General features: G+C 49.7%; 1 protein-coding gene across 4 annotated transcripts in view; it reads left to right on the top strand.

The window, feature by feature from the left end:
- LOC135513708 (ras-GEF domain-containing family member 1B-A-like) overlaps positions 1 to 18,017 on the top strand; it is a 79,357-nt gene that overhangs the window by 44,779 nt on the left and 16,561 nt on the right. For all 4 annotated transcript variants that reach the window (XM_064936586.1, XM_064936585.1, XM_064936583.1 and 1 more), the window contains exons 7-10: positions 864 to 959; positions 1,369 to 1,474; positions 6,882 to 6,961; positions 9,352 to 9,447. In XM_064936586.1, the coding sequence (XP_064792658.1) occupies positions 864 to 959; positions 1,369 to 1,474; positions 6,882 to 6,961; positions 9,352 to 9,447 (378 nt within the window). The remainder of the gene's footprint in view (positions 1 to 863; positions 960 to 1,368; positions 1,475 to 6,881; positions 6,962 to 9,351; positions 9,448 to 18,017) is intronic.

Below are 18,017 nucleotides of genomic sequence, written 5' to 3'. Positions count from 1 at the left end.
ATGTAGACCAAATATGTGCTGTCCCTCTTCCTCTATTGGTAGACCAAATATGTGCTGTCCCTCTTCCTCTATATGTAGACCAAATATGTGCTGTCCCTCTTCCTCTATGAGGTAGACCAAATATGTGCTGTCCCTCTTCCTCTATAGGTAGACCAAATATGTGCTGTCCCTCTTCCTCTATATGTAGACCAAATATATGCTGTCCCTCTTCTGTCTGTCTGGAGGGCATAGAATGCTTGGGCCGTATTGCCTAGCAACCACTCAGCTACAGAACCCAAGAGTTTTGGGAGGCTGCGTGGAGCTTGTGTGTGTCGACTCACCAGCGTTTTTGCTGCTAGGCAACAAAGAGAATTTGGGGGGGGGGTAGTGCTCTTTCCTTTGTGCCTTGGGCTATACCTCTACATCCACTTCCAAAGGGTTTTGCGGGGGGGGGGGGGGGGTCTGTGTGTGTGTTAATGTGTGAGGGGGACCACTGTGGAGAGAGCTACGTAAGGCTAAAGGAATGTTTGGTATCAGAATCAGAGAGAAATCCTCATCACAGCTCTGCTCAATAATGTGAATAGCAAGCGAGCTGACACCCTGATGGTGTGACTCAGAGCATAGTGCCAAGTCTGCATTAATAGTCTAATTACGAAAACAACTATAAAGCCTATACACCCATCTGAGGATCTAGGTTCACGCTTGAAATAAAATTACAGAATGTTGAACTGTTTTACTCATTTTGTTGTTGGCAAAAATACCTAAAATAAATAAAAAATAAGGTAAGTATTGCTAATGAAATGCTATTGTTGCTAATGCTAACAAAATGTTAAGCTATCTATGCCATCTTAATGCTAATGAAATGGCTGTGTTTATCTCCACAGAGCTGTTTCAGCGATCACAAGAAGACTAGCAACCTGGAGGCGTATGTAGAGTGGTTCAACAGACTCAGCTTCATGGTGGCCACAGAGATCTGCATGGTGTGTAGCTAGTGAACTAGCATTTAACCTATTGCAGCTAAGCTAATTTAGCTAGTGTTACCTTGGTTATCATCACGTATCTTTTTACTTTTTAACCTGAGGATTTATTTTGCGCTTTTTGTTGTTGTTGTTGACTTGTTGTTGACTTGTTGTTGTTGTTGACATTGTTGTTGACGTTGTTGTTGTTGACTTATTGTTTTTGCTGTTGACTTGTTGTTGTTGTTGACTTGCTGTTGACTTGTTGTTGTTGTTGTTGTTGTTGACTTGTTGTTGAGTTGTTGTTGTTGTTGAGTTGTTGTTGTTGTTGTTGAGTTGTTGTTGACTTGTTGTTTTTGCTGTTGACTTGTTGTTGTTGACTTGTTGTTGTTGTTGACTTGTTGTTGACTTGTTGTTGTTGTTGACGTGACAGCCCGTAAAGAAGAAGAAGCAGCGAGTGCGAGTCATGGAGTTCTTCATCGACGTGGCACGGGAATGTTTCAACATCGGCAACTTCAACTCCCTCATGGCCATTATCTGTAAGTGTTGTTGTTGTTGTTTTCTTTTTTTTTTTTTTTTTTTTTTTTTTTCACCCTCCCCCACCCTTGTCACAATTCACTCCTCTTGCTCACTTGCTATACACACAAAGGGATTTTTTTTGACTACAGTCAGGAAATTCAATCAGTAAATGCAATTTGTTGTTCAGCAAGATTTTCACCTTTCTAACCCATATAATATTCCGAACCCGAAACGACATCACCTTAAAAGTATTTCAAATGTTGCTTATTTATTGATTTTTGGGCTGAAGTTTTCCTATAAAAGTGACCCATTTGGCCATAGAAATTGTCCGTTCAACTTTAATTGATCATCTTGAGCAGAGTGACTCTAGCCCAGGGGTAGGGAAACCTTTTCCATGCGGGAGTGCCAATTTACAATTTATCTTACAATTTCTACCAATCTGCATGCCGATTATGATTTTCACTTGCGCGCATTTGCTTGGAACAGTTTAATTTAATTTATAATAATATATCTCAAAATCATTATCATGTTGTTAATTTAAATCTAAATTATATCTAAATTAAAATTATACAAATATAAAATGAATCTATTGTAAGAGATTCTGCTTCTGCCAAATGGACACATTGTATGACAGGCTACACCGTGAGCCATTGGCAGCTAAAGAACACAGAATTCAGAGACCTAGATACCAAATGCAAGTAACTTCTATTGACCAACTAGATCAAAATAGCCAACAAATTAAAAAGAATGCAGGTAGAAAATATCCTGATTTAAATAAAAATCCTATAAATCACATGCCACGTGTGTGTGTGTGTGTGTGTGTGTAGTGGTGTGTGTGTGTGTGTAGTGGTGTGTGTGTGTAGTGGTGTGTGTGTGTAGTGGTGTGTGTGTGTAGTGGTGTGTGTAGTGGTGTGTGTGTGTGTGTAGTGGTGTGTGTAGTGGTGTGTGTGTGTGTGTAGTGGTGTGTGTGTGTGTGTGTGTGTAGTGTGGTGTGTGTGTAGTGGGGTGTGTAGTGGTGTGTGTGTGTAGTGGTGTTGTGTGTGTAGTGGTGTGTGTGTGTGTAGTGGTGTGTGTGTGTGTGTGTGTGTGTAGTGGTGTGTGTGTGTAGTGGTGTGTGTAGTGGTGTGTGTGTAGTGGTGTGTGTAGTGGTGTGTGTGTGTGTGTAGGGTGTGTGTGTGTGTGTGTGTGTGTGTAGTGTGGGGTGTGGGGTGTGTAGTGGTGTGGTGTGTGTGTGTGTAGTGGTGTGGTGTGTGTAGTGGTGTGTGTGTGTGTGTAGTGTGTGTGTAGTGGTGTGGTGTGTGTGTAGTGGTGTGGTGTGTGTGTAGTGGTGTGGTGTGTGTGTAGTGGTGTGGTGTGTGTGTAGTGGTGTGGTGTGTGTGTAGTGGGGTGGTGTGTGTAGTGGTGTGGTTTGTGTGTAGTGGTGTGTGTGTGTGTGTGTAGTGGGGTGTGTGTAGTGGTGTGGTGTGGTGTGTGTGTAGTGGTGTGGTGTGTGTGTAGTGGGGTGTGTGTAGTGGTGTGGTGTGTGTGTAGTGGGGTGTGTGTAGTGGTGTGTGTGTGTAGTGGGGTGTGTGTAGTGGTTATTTCAATCACATGAATCTCTACTCCGCTTGTCTGCAATGAACTTGCCACATCATCTGGGTCCAGGGAGAAGCTTGTGCAAAACCCAGTGAGCTCCAGCTGTATGGAGGGGCAGTTGGTCAGGCCTAAAGGCTGGGGTGGAGGGGGTGGGGTGGTGGAGGGGCAGCTGGTCAGGCCTAAAGGCTGGGGTGGAGGGGGTGGGGTGGTGGAGGGGCAGCTGGTCAGGCCTAAAGGCTGGGGTGGAGGGGGTGGGGTGGTGGAGGGGCAGCTGGTCAGGCCTAAAGGCTGGGGTGGGTGGGGTGGTGGAGGGGCAGCTGGTCAGGCCTAAAGGCTGGGGTGGAGGGGGTGGGGTGGAGGAGGGGCAGCTGGTCAGGCCTGAAGGCTGGGGTGGAGGGGGGGGGGTGGTGGAGGGGCAGCTGGTCAGGCCTAAAGGCTGGGGTGGAGGGGGTGGGGTGGTGGAGGGGCAGCTGGTCAGGCCTAAAGGCTGGGGTGGAGGGGGTGGGGTGGTGGAGGGGCAGCTGGTCAGGCCTAAAGGCTGGGGTGGAGGGGGTGGCCTACACAAACACCCATATTAGTCCGATGTTCAGCACTGACCAGGGGAGGGAGAGAGGGAGGTGTTGGCGGGCACGCCAAGGGAAGGCAGAAAGGTTAGGGATGGAGGGAGGGGACTGTAGGGGAGAGAGCCAGCTGTCCCAGCCTTAGCCCCTCTTTCCCAGGAGTCTCCAGGGACCTAGAGATGGAGCCGCGGAGGGTTAACAAGAAAAGACCAAACAAGTCCCTGGGAAAATGGGCTTAGTCTCTTTCTGCCTGGCTACTGCGGTTAGTGTGTGTGTGTAGTGCAGTGTAGTGTGTAGTGTAGTGTGTAGTGCAGTGTGTGGTGTGTAGTGTAGTGTGTAGTGCAGTGTGTGGTGTGTGGTGTGTAGTGCAGTGTGTGGTGTGTAGTGTAGTGCAGTGTGTGGTGTGTAGTGTAGTGTGTGGTGTGTAGTGTAGTGTGTAGTGCAGTGTGTGGTGTGTAGTGTAGTGTGTAGTGCAGTGTGTGGTGTGTAGTGCAGTGTGTAGTGTAGTGTGTAGTGCAGTGTGTAGTGTGTAGTGCAGTGTGTGGTGTGTAGTGTAGTGTGTAGTGCAGTGTGTATTGTAGTGTGTAGTGTGGTGTGTATTGTAGTGTGTAGTGCAGTGTGTAGTGTGTAGTGCAGTGTGTGGTGTGTATTGTAGTGTGTAGTGCAGTGTGTGGTGTGTATTGTATTGTAGTGTGTAGTGTGGTGTGTATTGTAGTGTGTAGTGCAGTGTGTGGTGTGTATTGTAGTGTGTAGTGCAGTGTGTGGTGTGTATTGTAGTGTGTAGTGTATTGTAGTGTGTAGTGTGTAGTGTATTGTAGTGTGTAGTGTGTAGTGTATTGTAGTGTGTAGTGTGTAGTGTGTATTGTAGTGTGTAGTGTATTGTAGTGTGTAGTGTGGTGTGTAGTGTATTGTAGTGTGTAGTGTATTGTAGTGTGTAGTGTAGCGTGTGGTGTGTAGTGTATTGTAGTGTGTAGTGTATTGTAGTGTATTGTAGTGTGTAGTGTAGCGTGTAGTGTATTGTAGCGTGTAGTGTATTGTAGCGTGTAGTGTATTGTAGTGTGTAGTGTATTGTAGTGTGTAGTGTATTGTAGTGTGTAGTGTATTGTAGTGTATTGTAGTGTGTAGTGTAGCGTGTAGTGTATTGTAGCGTGTAGTGTATTGTAGCGTGTAGTGTATTGTAGCGTGTAGTGTATTGTAGTGTGTAGTGTATTGTAGTGTGTAGTGTATTGTAGTGTGTAGTGCAGTGTGTGGTGTGTAGTGTAGTGTGTGTAGTGTAGCGTGTGTGTATTAGACTGGACATGTTTACATAGACTGACTTGCCAACATTCTCTCACAGCATTTAGAAGGCCTTGTTGTTCCCTCTGGAACACAGCCTAACATGGGCCCTTATTTACAAAGAATCTCAGAGTGCTGATATAGGATCTGTTTTGCCTTTAAGATCCTTGATCTATATAAGCAGAGTGATTATCATATGGGAAGCAGAGTGTTGGAAGGGAAAGCAGAGTGGTTACCATATGGGAAGCAGAGTGTTGAAGGGGAGCAGAGTGGTTACCATATGGGAAGCAGTGTAACGGTTTTCTTTACTTGAAGGAGATGCGGACCAAAACGCAGCGTGGTGGTTATTCATGTTTAATTTAAAAAGACACAAAACATGAATAAACTAACAAAACAAGAAATGTGAAAACTCAAAACAGCCCTATCTGGTGCAAACACAGAGACAGGAACAATCACCCACCAACACACAGTGAAACCCAGGCTACCGAAGTATGATTCTCAATCAGAGACAACTAGTGACACCTGCCTCTGATTGAGAACCATACTAGGCCGAAACATAGAAATACCCAAATCATAGAAAAACAAACATAGACTGCCCACCCCAACTCACGCCCTGACCATACTAAATAATGACAAAACAAAGGAAATAAAGGTCAGAACGTGACACAGAGAGTGGTTACCAAATGGGAAGCAGAGTGGTTACCATATGGGAGGCAGAGTGTTGAAGGGGAAGCAGAGTGGTTACCATATGGGAAGCAGAGTGTTGAAGGGGAAGCAGAGTGGTTACCATATGGGAGGCAGAGTGGTTACCATATGGGAGGCAGAGTGGTTACCATATGGGAGGCAGAGTGGTTACCATATGGGAGGCAGAGTGTTGAAGGGGAAGCAGAGTGGTTACCATATGGGAAGCAGAGTGTTGAAGGGGAAGCAGAGTGGTTACCATATGGGAGGCAGAGTGGTTAGCATATGGGAGGCAGAGTGTTGAAGGGGAAGCAGAGTGGTTACCATATGGGAAGCAGAGTGGTTACCATATTGGAAGCAGAGTGGTTACCAAATGGGAAGCAGAGTGGTTACCATATGGGAAGCAGAGTGGTTACCATATGGGAAGCAGAGTGGTTACCATATGGGAGGCAGAGTGGTTACCATATGGGAGGCAGAGTGTTGAAGGGGAAGCAGAGTGGTTACCGTATGGGAAGCAGAGTGGTTACCATATGGGAAGCAGAGTGGTTACCATATTGGAAGCAGAGTGGTTACCATATGGGAGGCAGAGTGGTTACCATATGGGAGGCAGAGTGGTTACCATATGGGAGGCAGAGTGGTTACCATATGGGAGGCAGAGTGTTGAAGGGGAAGCAGAGTGGTTACCATATGGGAGGCAGAGTGTTGAAGGGGAAGCAGAGTGTTGAAGGGGAAGCAGAGTGTTGAAGGGGAAGCAGAGTGGTTACCATATGGGAAGCAGAGTGGTTACCATATGGGAAGCAGAGTGGTTACCATATTGGAAGCAGAGTGGTTACCATATTGGAAGCAGAGTGGTTACCATATGGGAAGCAGAGTGGTTACCATATGGGAAGCAGAGTGGTTACCATATGGGAAGCAGAGTGGTTACCATATGGGAAGCAGAGTGGTTACCATATGGGAGGCAGAGTGGTTACCATATGGGAGGCAGAGTGGTTACCATATGGGAGGCAGAGTGGTTACCATATGGGAGGCAGAGTGGTTACCAAATGGGAAGCAGAGTGGTTACCATATGGGAGGCAGAGTGTTGAAGGGGAAGCAGAGTGGTTACCATATGGGAAGCAGAGTGGTTACCATATGGGAGGCAGAGTGTTGAAGGGGAAGCAGAGTGTTGAAGGGGAAGCAGAGTGGTTACCATATGGGAAGCAGAGTGTTGAAGGGGAAGCAGAGTGTTGAAGGGGAAGCAGAGTGGTTACCATATGGGAAGCAGAGTGGTTGCCATATGTGTTTTTTATGAAAAAGCTGTGTTTGTCTAATTTGTCGGCCATCTTGCTCTCTGCAGCTGGGATGAACATGAGTCCTGTGTCTCGACTGAAGAAGACCTGGAGCAAAGTCAAGACGGACAAGTTTGACATCTTGGAGGTAAATGCACACACACACACACACACACACACACACACACACACACACACACACACACACACACACACACTTTCATTATCACTTGCTGCATGTAGTGTCATACACTTGATCTCATGCATCACACAATCTAGCAACAGAAATGAAAAGGCAGCTAGGGCTTAGTTAACCTTCCCATGTTATCCTGTAAGCCTAGTGGACTGCCTCGGAGCTGTTGGAAGTAGCTCCATGGTGATGGAGGAGGAAGAGGCAGGTCCTGGGGGATGGGTAGCCCTAGACGTTGAGCTCTACCCGGGGCTGAGATAACACTGAGCTCCCTGGGAGTTTGTGGAGGAACCAGGTATAGAAGGGGGCCTTCCAGTCAGGAGATGTGAAGTAGCAGGGATTAAAGAGATAAACCAGGTTGGGCCCCAGTGGAATCCAGGAGCCATCAAAGGAGCAGGTTTCTCTCTCTCTGTCCTCTCTCTCTCACTCTGTGTCTCTGTCTTCTCTCTGTCTCTCTCTCCCCTCTCTGTCTGTCTCTGTCTCTCTCTCCCCCCTCTCTCTCTCTCTCTCTCTCTCTCTCTCTCTCTCTCTCTCTCTCTCTGTGTCTCTGTCTCACTCTACCCTCTCTCTCTGTCTCTCTCTGTCTGTCTTTGTCTCTCTCTCTCTGTCCCCTCTCTCTCTCTCTCTCTCTCTCTCTCTCTCTCTCTCTCTCTCTCTCTCTCTCTCTCTCTCTCCCTCTGTAGGGATGTTGTTGCTAGTGATGTTGGTCGGCTGTGGTGTTAGGTTATTGTGTTGATAGAGGTCAGAGTGCTGGTAGGCTGGTTTGATGGCTCCATCTGTCCTGATGCATATGTGACAGGGTTGGTTTATGTGTGCCTGTAGTTGATGTGACAGGGTTGGTTTATGTGTGCCTGCAGTTGATGTGACAGGGTTGGTTTATGTGTGACTGCAGTTGATTTGACAGGGTTGGTTTATGTGTGCCTGCAGTTGATTTGACAGGGTTGGTTTATGTGTGACTGCAGTTGATTTGACAGGGTTGGTTTATGTGTGCCTGCAGTTGATTTGACAGGGTTGGTTTATGTGTGTCTGCAGTTGATTTGACAGGGTTGGTTTATGTGTGCCTGCAGTTGATGTGACGGGGTTGGTTTATGTGTGACTGCAGTTGATTTGACAGGGTTGGTTTATGTGTGCCTGCAGTTGCCGCCTCTACACTCTAACCACTAGGCTACCCTGCCTCCTCTACACTCGAACCACTAGGCTACCCTGCCTCTTCTACACTCTAACCACTAGGCTACGCTGCCGCCTCTACACTCGAACCACTAGGCTACCCTGCCGCCTCTACACTCTAACCACTAGGCTACGCTGCCGCCTCTACACTCTAACCACTAGGCTACGCTGCCACCTCTACACTCTAACCACTAGGCTACGCTGCCGCCTCTACACTCTAACCACTAGGCTACCCTGCCTCCTCTACACTCTAACCACTAGGCTACGCTACCTCCTCTACACTCTAACCACTAGGCTACGCTACCTCCTCTACACTCTAACCACTAGGCTACGCTGCCGCCTCTACACTCTAACCACTAGGCTACGCTACCTCCTCTACACTCTAACCACTAGGCTACCCTGCCGCCTCTACACTCTAACCACTAGGCTACGCTACCTCCTCTACACTCTAACCACTAGGCTACGCTACCTCCTCTACACTCTAACCACTAGGCTACGCTGCCGCCTCTACACTCTAACCACTAGGCTACCCTACCTCCTCTACACTCTAACCACTAGGCTACGCTGCCGCCTCTACACTCTAACCACTAGGCTACGCTACCTCCTCTACACTCTAACCACTAGGCTACCCTGCCGCCTCTACACTCTAACCACTAGGCTACCCTGCCTCCTCTACACTCTAACCACTAGGCTACGCTGCCGCCTCTACACTCTAACCAATAGGCTACCCTGCCACCTCATATGATGATGAGGATGATGAGGAAGATGAGGAAGATGAGGAAGATGAATTGAATCATAGGATGTCCAGCTCACTGTCTGAGGATGTAGTTAGAACCAATATTTCATCTGAGAAGCTTTCTCAGACTCCAGAGTGGCACAGCGGTCTAAGGCACTGCATGTCAGTGCTAGAGGTCGTCACTACAGACCTTGGTTCTATCCCAGGCTGTATCATAACCGGTTGTGATTGGGAGTCCCATAGGGCGGCGTACAATTTTAGGTGTTAGGGTTCGGCCCGGGGTAATCGATGGTCGCCTCATTGTGTTCCCACAGGAATGTGTCGGACTCTGTTTCGTTAATTAGTGAGCTCTGTTCTTTAACTAACTTTACCGTGTTAAATAAATAAACACAACATTAAAATCCTGCTGCTATACTGGCGTTATAATGCTAATCTTTCTCTCCAGCTCCAGATGGATCCTTCCGGTAACTTCTACAACTACAGAACAGCGTTTAGAGGAGCAACGCAGAGGTCCAGAACAGCCAACAGCACTAGAGAGAAGGTGAGCTTCGATACATTCTAGAAGAAAAAGAAATGCACACCGATATAGGCGAGGTGCTGGCTAACGGAGTAGAAAGCTTGAACATAAAGGAGAACCGCTCACTCTGAGAGCTCAGATGGAGAAAAAAATACCTACATTCAATACATTTCACACGCATCTGAGATTCAAGGTCTGTATTTATAAGGTGAGAGCCGGTGAGCAGATCTAGGAACAGTGTTGCGTGTTTGTTTTTTTAGATTGTAATGAATAAGATGACTCGGACAGGCTGGATCTGATCCAAGATCAGGACACCTTTCCTGAGACGCTGATCCTGATGCCTTCAGTTGTGGAGTCTCTCCAGACAGACTTTTTCCTCATCAGCCCTTGGATACAACCCTCAACCCTCTAGTAACTGGCTCGCCTCTCTCAACCCTCTAGTAACTGGCTCGCCTCTCTAAACCCTCTAGTAACTGGCTCGCCTCTCTAAACCCTCTCGTAACTGGCTCGCCTCTCTCAACCCTCTAGTAACTGGCTCGCCTCTCTAAACCCTCTAGTAACTGGCTCGCCTCTCTCAACCCTCTAGTAACTGGCTCGCCTCTCTAAACCCTCTAGTAACTGGCTCGCCTCTCTAAACCCTCTCGTAACTGGCTCGCCTCTCTCAACCCTCTAGTAACTGGCTCGCCTCTCTAAACCCTCTAGTAACTGGCTCGCCTCTCTCAACCCTCTAGTAACTGGCTCGCCTCTCTCAACCCTCTAGTAACTGGCTCGCCTCTCTCAACCCTCTAGTAACTGGCTCGCCTCTCTAAACCCTCTCGTAACTGGCTCGCCTCTCTAAACCCTCTAGTAACTGGCTCGCCTCTCTAAACCCTCTCGTAACTGGCTCGCCTCTCTAAACCCTCTAGTAACTGGCTCGCCTCTCTAAACCCTCTAGTAACTGGCTCGCCTCTCTAAACCCTCTAGTAACTGGCTCGCCTCTCTAAACCCTCTAGTAACTGGCTCGCCTCTCTAAACCCTCTAGTAACTGGCTCGCCTCTCTCAACCCTCTAGTAACTGGCTCGCCTCTCTAAACCCTCTAGTAACTGGCTCGCCTCTCTCAACCCTCTAGTAACTGGCTCGCCTCTCTCAACCCTCTAGTAACTGGCTCGCCTCTCTCAACCCTCTAGTAACTGGCTCGCCTCTCTAAACCCTCTCGTAACTGGCTCGCCTCTCTAAACCCTCTAGTAACTGGCTCGCCTCTCTAAACCCTCTCGTAACTGGCTCGCCTCTCTAAACCCTCTCGTAACTGGCTCGCCTCTCTAAACCCTCTCGTAACTGGCTCGCCTCTCTAAACCCTCTAGTAACTGGCTCGCCTCTCTAAACCCTCAAACCTCTCGTAACTGGCTCGCCTCTCTCAACCCTCTAGTAACTGGCTCGCCTCTCTAAACCCTCAACCCTCTAGTAACTGGCTCGCCTCTCTAAACCCTCAACCCTCTAGTAACTGTCTCGCCTCTCTAAACCCTCAAGCCTCTAGTAACTGGCTCGCCTCTCTAAACCCTCAACCCTCTAGTAACTGGCTCGCCTCTCTAAACCCTCAACCCTCTAGTAACTGGCTCGCCTCTCTAAACCCTCAACCCTCTAGTAACTGGCTCGCCTCTCTAAACCCTCAACCCTCTAGTAACTGTCTCGCCTCTCTAAACCCTCAAGCCTCTAGTAACTGGCTCGCCTCTCTAAACCCTCAACCCTCTAGTAACTGGCTCGCCTCTCTAAACCCTCAACCCTCTAGTAACTGGCTCGCCTCTCTAAACCCTCAACCCTCTAGTAACTGGCTCGCCTCTCTAAACCCTCAACCCTCTAGTAACTGGCTCGCCTCTCTAAACCCTCAAACCTCTAGTAACTGGCTCGCCTCTCTAAACCCTCAACCCTCTAGTAACTGGCTCGCCTCTCTAAACCCTCAACCCTCTAGTAACTGGCTCGCCTCTCTAAACCCTCAACACTCTAGTAACTGGCTCGCCTCTCTAAACCCTCAACCCTCTAGTAACTGGCTCGCCTCTCTAAACCCTCAACCCTCTAGTAACTGGCTCGCCTCTCTAAACCCTCAACCCTCTAGTAACTGGCTCGCCTCTCTAAACCCTCAACCCTCTAGTAACTGGCTCGCCTCTCTAAACCCTCAACCCTCTAGTAACTGGCTCGCTCTCTAAACCCTCAACCCTCTAGTAACTGGCTCGCCTCTCTAAACCCTCAACCCTCTAGTAACTGGCTCGCCTCTCTAAACCCTCAACCCTCTAGTAACTGGCTCGCCTCTCTAAACCCTCTAGTAACTGGCTCGCCTCTCTAAACCCTCAACCCTCTAGTAACTGGCTCGCCTCTCTAAACCCTCTCGTAACTGGCTCGCCTCTCTAAACCCTCTAGTAACTGGCTCGCCTCTCTAAACCCTCAAACCTCTAGTAACTGGCTCGCCTCTCTCAACCCTCTAGTAACTGGCTCGCCTCTCTCAACCCTCTAGTAACTGGCTCGCCTCTCTAAACCCTCAACCCTCTAGTAACTGACTCGCCTCTCTAAACCCTCAACCCTCTAGTAACTGTCTCGCCTCTCTAAACCCTCAAGCCTCTAGTAACTGGCTCGCCTCTCTAAACCCTCAACCCTCTAGTAACTGGCTCGCCTCTCTAAACCATCAACCCTCTAGTAACTGGCTCGCCTCTCTAAACCCTCAACCCTCTAGTAACTGGCTCGCCTCTCTAAACCCTCAACCCTCTAGTAACTGTCTCGCCTCTCTAAACCCTCAAGCCTCTAGTAACTGGCTCGCCTCTCTAAACCCTCAACCCTCTAGTAACTGGCTCGCCTCTCTAAACCCTCAACCCTCTAGTAACTGGCTCGCCTCTCTAAACCCTCAACCCTCTAGTAACTGGCTCGCCTCTCTAAACCCTCAACCCTCTAGTAACTGGCTCGCCTCTCTAAACCCTCAAACCTCTAGTAACTGGCTCGCCTCTCTAAACCCTCAACCCTCTAGTAACTGGCTCGCCTCTCTAAACCCTCAACCCTCTAGTAACTGGCTCGCCTCTCTAAACCCTCAACACTCTAGTAACTGGCTCGCCTCTCTAAACCCTCAACCCTCTAGTAACTGTCTCGACTCTCTAAACCCTCAACCCTCTAGTAACTGGCTCGCCTCTCTAAACCCTCAACCCTCTAGTAACTGGCTCGCCTCTCTAAACCCTCAACCCTCTAGTAACTGGCTCGCCTCTCTAAACCCTCAACCCTCTAGTAACTGGCTCGCCTCTCTAAACCCTCAACCCTCTAGTAACTGGCTCGCCTCTCTAAACCCTCAACCCTCTAGTAACTGGCTCGCCTCTCTAAACCCTCAACCCTCTAGTAACTGGCTCGCCTCTCTAAACCCTCTAGTAACTGGCTCGCCTCTCTAAACCCTCAACCCTCTAGTAACTGGCTCGCCTCTCTAAACCCTCTAGTAACTGGCTTGCCTCTCTAAACCCACAACCCACTAGTAACTGGCTCGCCTCTCTAAACCCTCTAGTAACTGGCTCGCCTCTCTAAACCCTCAACCCTCTAGTAACTGGCTCGCCTCTCTAAACCCTCTAGTAACTGGCTCGCCTCTCTAAACCCTCAACCCTCTAGTAACTGGCTCGCCTCTCTAAACCCTCAACCCTCTCGTAACTGGCTCGCCTCTCTCAACCCTCTAGTAACTGGCTCGCCTCTCTAAACCCTCAACCCTCTAGTAACTGGCTCGCCTCTCTAAACCCTCAACCCTCTAGTAACTGGCTCGCCTCTCTAAACCCTCAACCCTCTAGTAACTGGCTCGCCTCTCTAAACCCTCAACCCTCTAGTAACTGGCTCGCCTCTCTAAACCCTCAACCCTCTAGTAACTGGCTCGCCTCTCTAAACCCTCAACCCTCTAGTAACTGGCTCGCCTCTCTAAACCCTCAACCCTCTAGTAACTGGCTCACCTCTCTAAACCCTCAACCCTCTGGTAACTGGCTCGCCTCTCTAAACCCCCAACCCCCCAGTTACTGGCTCGCCTCTCTAAACCCTCAACCCTCTAGTAACTGGTTCGCCTCTCTAAACCCTCAACCCTCTAGTAACTGTCTCGCCTCTCTAAACCCTCAACCCTCTAGTAACTGTCTCGCCTCTCTAAACCCTCAACCCTCTAGTAACTGTCTCGCCTCTCTAAACCCTCAACCCTCTAGTAACTGTCTCGCCTCTCTAAACCCTCAACCCTCTAGTAACTGGCTCGCCTCTCTAAACCCTCAACCCTCTAGTAACTGGCTCGCCTCTCTAAACCCTCAACCCTCTAGTAACTGGCTCGCCTCTCTAAACCCTCAACCCTCTAGTAACTGGCTCGCCTCTCTAAACCCTCAACCCTCTAGTAACTGGCTCGCCTCTCTAAACCCTCAACCCTCTAGTAACTGGCTCGCCTCTCTAAACCCTCAACCCTCTAGTAACTGGCTCGCCTCTCTAAACCCTCAACCCTCTAGTAACTGGCTCGCCTCTCTAAACCCTTAACCCTCTAGTAACTGGCTCGCCTCTCTAAACCCTCAACCCTCTAGTAACTGGCTCGCCTCTCTAAACCCTCAACCCTCTAGTAACTGGCTCGCCTCTCTAAACCCTCAACCCTCTAGTAACTGGCTCGCCTCTCTAAACCCTCAACCCTCTAGTAACTGGCTCGCCTCTCTAAACCCTCAACCCTCTAGTAACTGGCTCGCCTCTCTAAACCCCCAACCCCCAGTTACTGGCTCGCCTCTCTAAACCCTCAACCCTCTAGTAACTGGCTCGCCTCTCTAAACCCTCAACCCTCTAGTAACTGGCTCGCCTCTCTAAACCCTCAACCCTCTAGTAACTGGCTCGCCTCTCTAAACCCTCAACCCTCTAGTAACTGGCTCGCCTCTCTAAACCCTCAACCCTCTAGTAACTGGCTCGCCTCTCTAAACCCTCAACCCCCTAGTAACTGGCTCGCCTCTCTAAACCCCCAACCCCCAGTTACTGGCTCGCCTCTCTAAACCCTCAACCCTCTAGTAACTGGCTCGCCTCTCTAAACCCTCAACCCTCTAGTAACTGGCTCGCCTCTCTAAACCCTCAACCCTCTAGTAATAGTAACTGGCTCGCCTCTCTAAACCCCCAACCCCCCAGTTACTGGCTCGCCTCTCTAAACCCTCAACCCTCTAGTAACTGGCTCGCCTCTCTAAACCCTCAACCCTCTAGTAACTGGCTCGCCTCTCTAAACCCTCAACCCTCTAGTAACTGTCTCGCCTCTCTAAACCCTCAACCCTCTAGTAACTGGCTCGCCTCTCTAAACCCCCAACCCTCTAGTAACTGGCTCGCCTCTCTAAACCCTCAACCCTCTAGTAACTGGCTCGCCTCTCTAAACCCTCAACCCTCTAGTAACTGGCTCGCCTCTCTAAACCCTCAACCCTCTAGTAACTGGCTCGCCTCTCTAAACCCTCAACCCTCTAGTAACTGTCTTGCCTCTAAACCCTCAAGCCTCTAGTAACTGGCTCGCCTCTCTAAACCCTCAACCCTCTAGTAACTGGCTCGCCTCTCTAAACCCTCAACCCTCTAGTAACTGGCTCGCCTCTCTAAACCCTCAACCCACTAGTAACTGGCTCGCCTCTCTAAACCCTCAACCCTCTAGTAACTGGCTCGCCTCTCTAAACCCTCAACCCTCTAGTAACTGGCTCGCCTCTCTAAACCCTCAACCCTCTAGTAACTGTAACTCGCCTCTCTAAACCCTCAACCCTCTAGTAACTGGCTCGCCTCTCTAAACCCTCAACCCTCTAGTAACTGTCTCGCCTCTCTAAACCCTCAACCCTCTAGTAACTGGCTCGCCTCTCTAAACCCCCAACCCTCTAGTAACTGGCTCGCCTCTCTAAACCCTCAACCCTCTAGTAACTGGCTCGCCTCTCTAAACCCTCAACCCTCTAGTAACTGGCTCGCCTCTCTAAACCCTCAACCCTCTAGTAACTGGCTCGCCTCTCTAAACCCTCAACCCTCTAGTAACTGTCTCGCCTCTCTAAACCCTCAAGCCTCTAGTAACTGGCTCGCCTCTCTAAACCCTCAACCCTCTAGTAACTGGCTCGCCTCTCTAAACCCTCAACCCTCTAGTAACTGGCTCGCCTCTCTAAACCCTCAACCCACTAGTAACTGGCTCGCCTCTCTAAACCCTCAACCCTCTAGTAACTGGCTCGCCTCTCTAAACCCTCAACCTCCTCTAGTAACTGGCTCGCCTCTCTAAACCCTCAACCCTCTAGTAACTGTCTCGCCTCTCTAAACCCTCAACCCTCTAGTAACTGGCTCGCCTCTCTAAACCCTCAACCCTCTAGTAACTGGCTCGCCTCTCTAAACCCTCAACCCTCTAGTAACTTGCTCGCCTCTCTAAACCCTCAACCCTCTAGTAACTGGCTCGCCTCTCTAAACCCTCAACCCTCTAGTAACTGGCTCGCCTCTCTAAACCCTCAACCCTCTAGTAACTGTCTCGCCTCTCTAAACCCTCAAGCCTCTAGTAACTGGCTCGCCTCTCTAAACCCTCAACCCTCTAGTAACTGGCTCGCCTCTCTAAACCCTCAACCCACTAGTAACTGGCTCGCCTCTCTAAACCCTCAACCCTCTAGTAACTGGCTCGCCTCTCTAAACCCTCAACCCTCTAGTAACTGGCTCGCCTCTCTAAACCCTCAACCCTCTAGTAACTGTCTCGCCTCTCTAAACCCTCAACCCTCTAGTAACTGGCTCGCCTCTCTAAACCCTCAACCCTCTAGTAACTGGCTCGCCTCTCTAAACCCTCAACCCTCTAGTAACTGGCTCGCCTCTCTAAACCCTCAACCCTCTAGTAACTGGCTCGCCTCTCTAAACCCTCAACCCTCTAGTAACTGGCTCGCCTCTCTAAACCCTCAACCCTCTAGTAACTGGCTCGCCTCTCTAAACCCTCAACCCTCTAGTAACTGGCTCGCCTCTCTAAACCCTCAACCCTCTAGTAACTGGCTCGCCTCTCTAAACCCCCAACCCCCCAGTTACTGGCTCGCCTCTCTAAACCCTCAACCCTCTAGTAACTGGCTCGCCTCTCTAAACCCTCAACCCTCTAGTAACTGGCTCGCCTCTCTAAACCCTCAACCCTCTAGTAACTGGCTCGCCTCTCTAAACCCTCAACCCTCTAGTAACTGTCTCGCCTCTCTAAACCCTCAAGCCTCTAGTAACTGGCTCGCCTCTCTAAACCCTCAACCCTCTAGTAACTGGCTCGCCTCTCTAAACCCTCAACCCTCTAGTAACTGGCTCGCCTCTCTAAACCCTCAACCCTCTAGTAACTGGCTCGCCTCTCTAAACCCTCAACCCTCTAGTAACTGGCTCGCCTCTCTAAACCCTCAACCCTCTAGTAACTGTCTCGCCTCTCTAAACCCTCAACCCTCTAGTAACTGGCTCGCCTCTCTAAACCCTCAACCCTCTAGTAACTGGCTCGCCTCTCTAAACCCTCAACCCTCTAGTAACTGGCTCGCCTCTCTAAACCCTCAACCCTCTAGTAACTGGCTCGCCTCTCTAAACCCTCAACCCTCTAGTAACTGGCTCGCCTCTCTAAACCCTCAACCCTCTATTAACTGGCTCGCCTCTCTAAACCCTCAACCCACTAGTAACTGGCTCGCCTCTCTAAACCCTCAACCCTCTAGTAACTGGCTCGCCTCTCTAAACCCTCAACCCTCTAGTAACTGGCTCGCCTCTCTAAACCCTCAACCCTCTAGTAACTGGCTCGCCTCTCTAAACCCTCAACCCTCTAGTAACTGGCTCGCCTCTCTAAACCCTCAACCCTCTAGTAACTGGCTCGCCTCTCTAAACCCTCAACCCTCTAGTAACTGGCTCGCCTCTCTAAACCCTCAACCCTCTAGTAACTGGCTCGCCTCTCTAAACCCTCAACCCTCTAGTAACTGTCTCGCCTCTCTAAACCCTCAACCCTCTAGTAACTGGCTCGCCTCTCTAAACCCTCAACCCTCTAGTAACTGTCTCGCCTCTCTAAACCCTCAACCCTCTAGTAACTGGCTCGCCTCTCTAAACCCTCAACCCTCTAGTAACTGGCTCGCTTCTCTAAACCCTCAACCCTCTAGTAACTGGCTCGCCTCTCTACACCCTCAACCCTCTAGTAACTGGCTCGCCTCTCTAAACCCTCAACCCTCTAGTAACTGGCTCGCCTCTCTAAACCCTCAACCCTCTTGTAACTGGCTCGCCTCTCTAAACCCTCAACCCTCTTGTAACTGGCTCGCCTCTCTAAACCCTCAACCCTCTAGTAACTGGCTCGCCTCTCTAAACCCTCAACCCTCTAGTAACTGGCTCGCCTCTCTAAACCCTCAACCCTCTAGTAACTGGCTCGCCTCTCTAAACCCTCAACCCTCTAGTAACTGGCTCGCCTCTCTAAACCCTCAACCCACTAGTAACTGGCTCGCCTCTCTAAACCCTCAACCCTCTAGTAACTGGCTCGCCTCTCTACACCCTCAACCCTCTAGTAACTGGCTCGCCTCTCTAAACCCTCAACCCACTAGTAACTGGCTCGCCTCTCTAAACCCTCAACCCTCTAGTAACTGGCTCGCCTCTCTAAACCCTCAACCCTCTAGTAACTGGCTCGCCTCTCT

The sequence above is a fragment of the Oncorhynchus masou genome, chromosome 25 (genome assembly GCF_036934945.1).
Source record: "Oncorhynchus masou masou isolate Uvic2021 chromosome 25, UVic_Omas_1.1, whole genome shotgun sequence".
Classification (NCBI taxonomy): Eukaryota; Metazoa; Chordata; class Actinopteri; order Salmoniformes; family Salmonidae; genus Oncorhynchus; species Oncorhynchus masou.
This window is presented reverse-complemented; position numbering and strand designations above follow the sequence as displayed.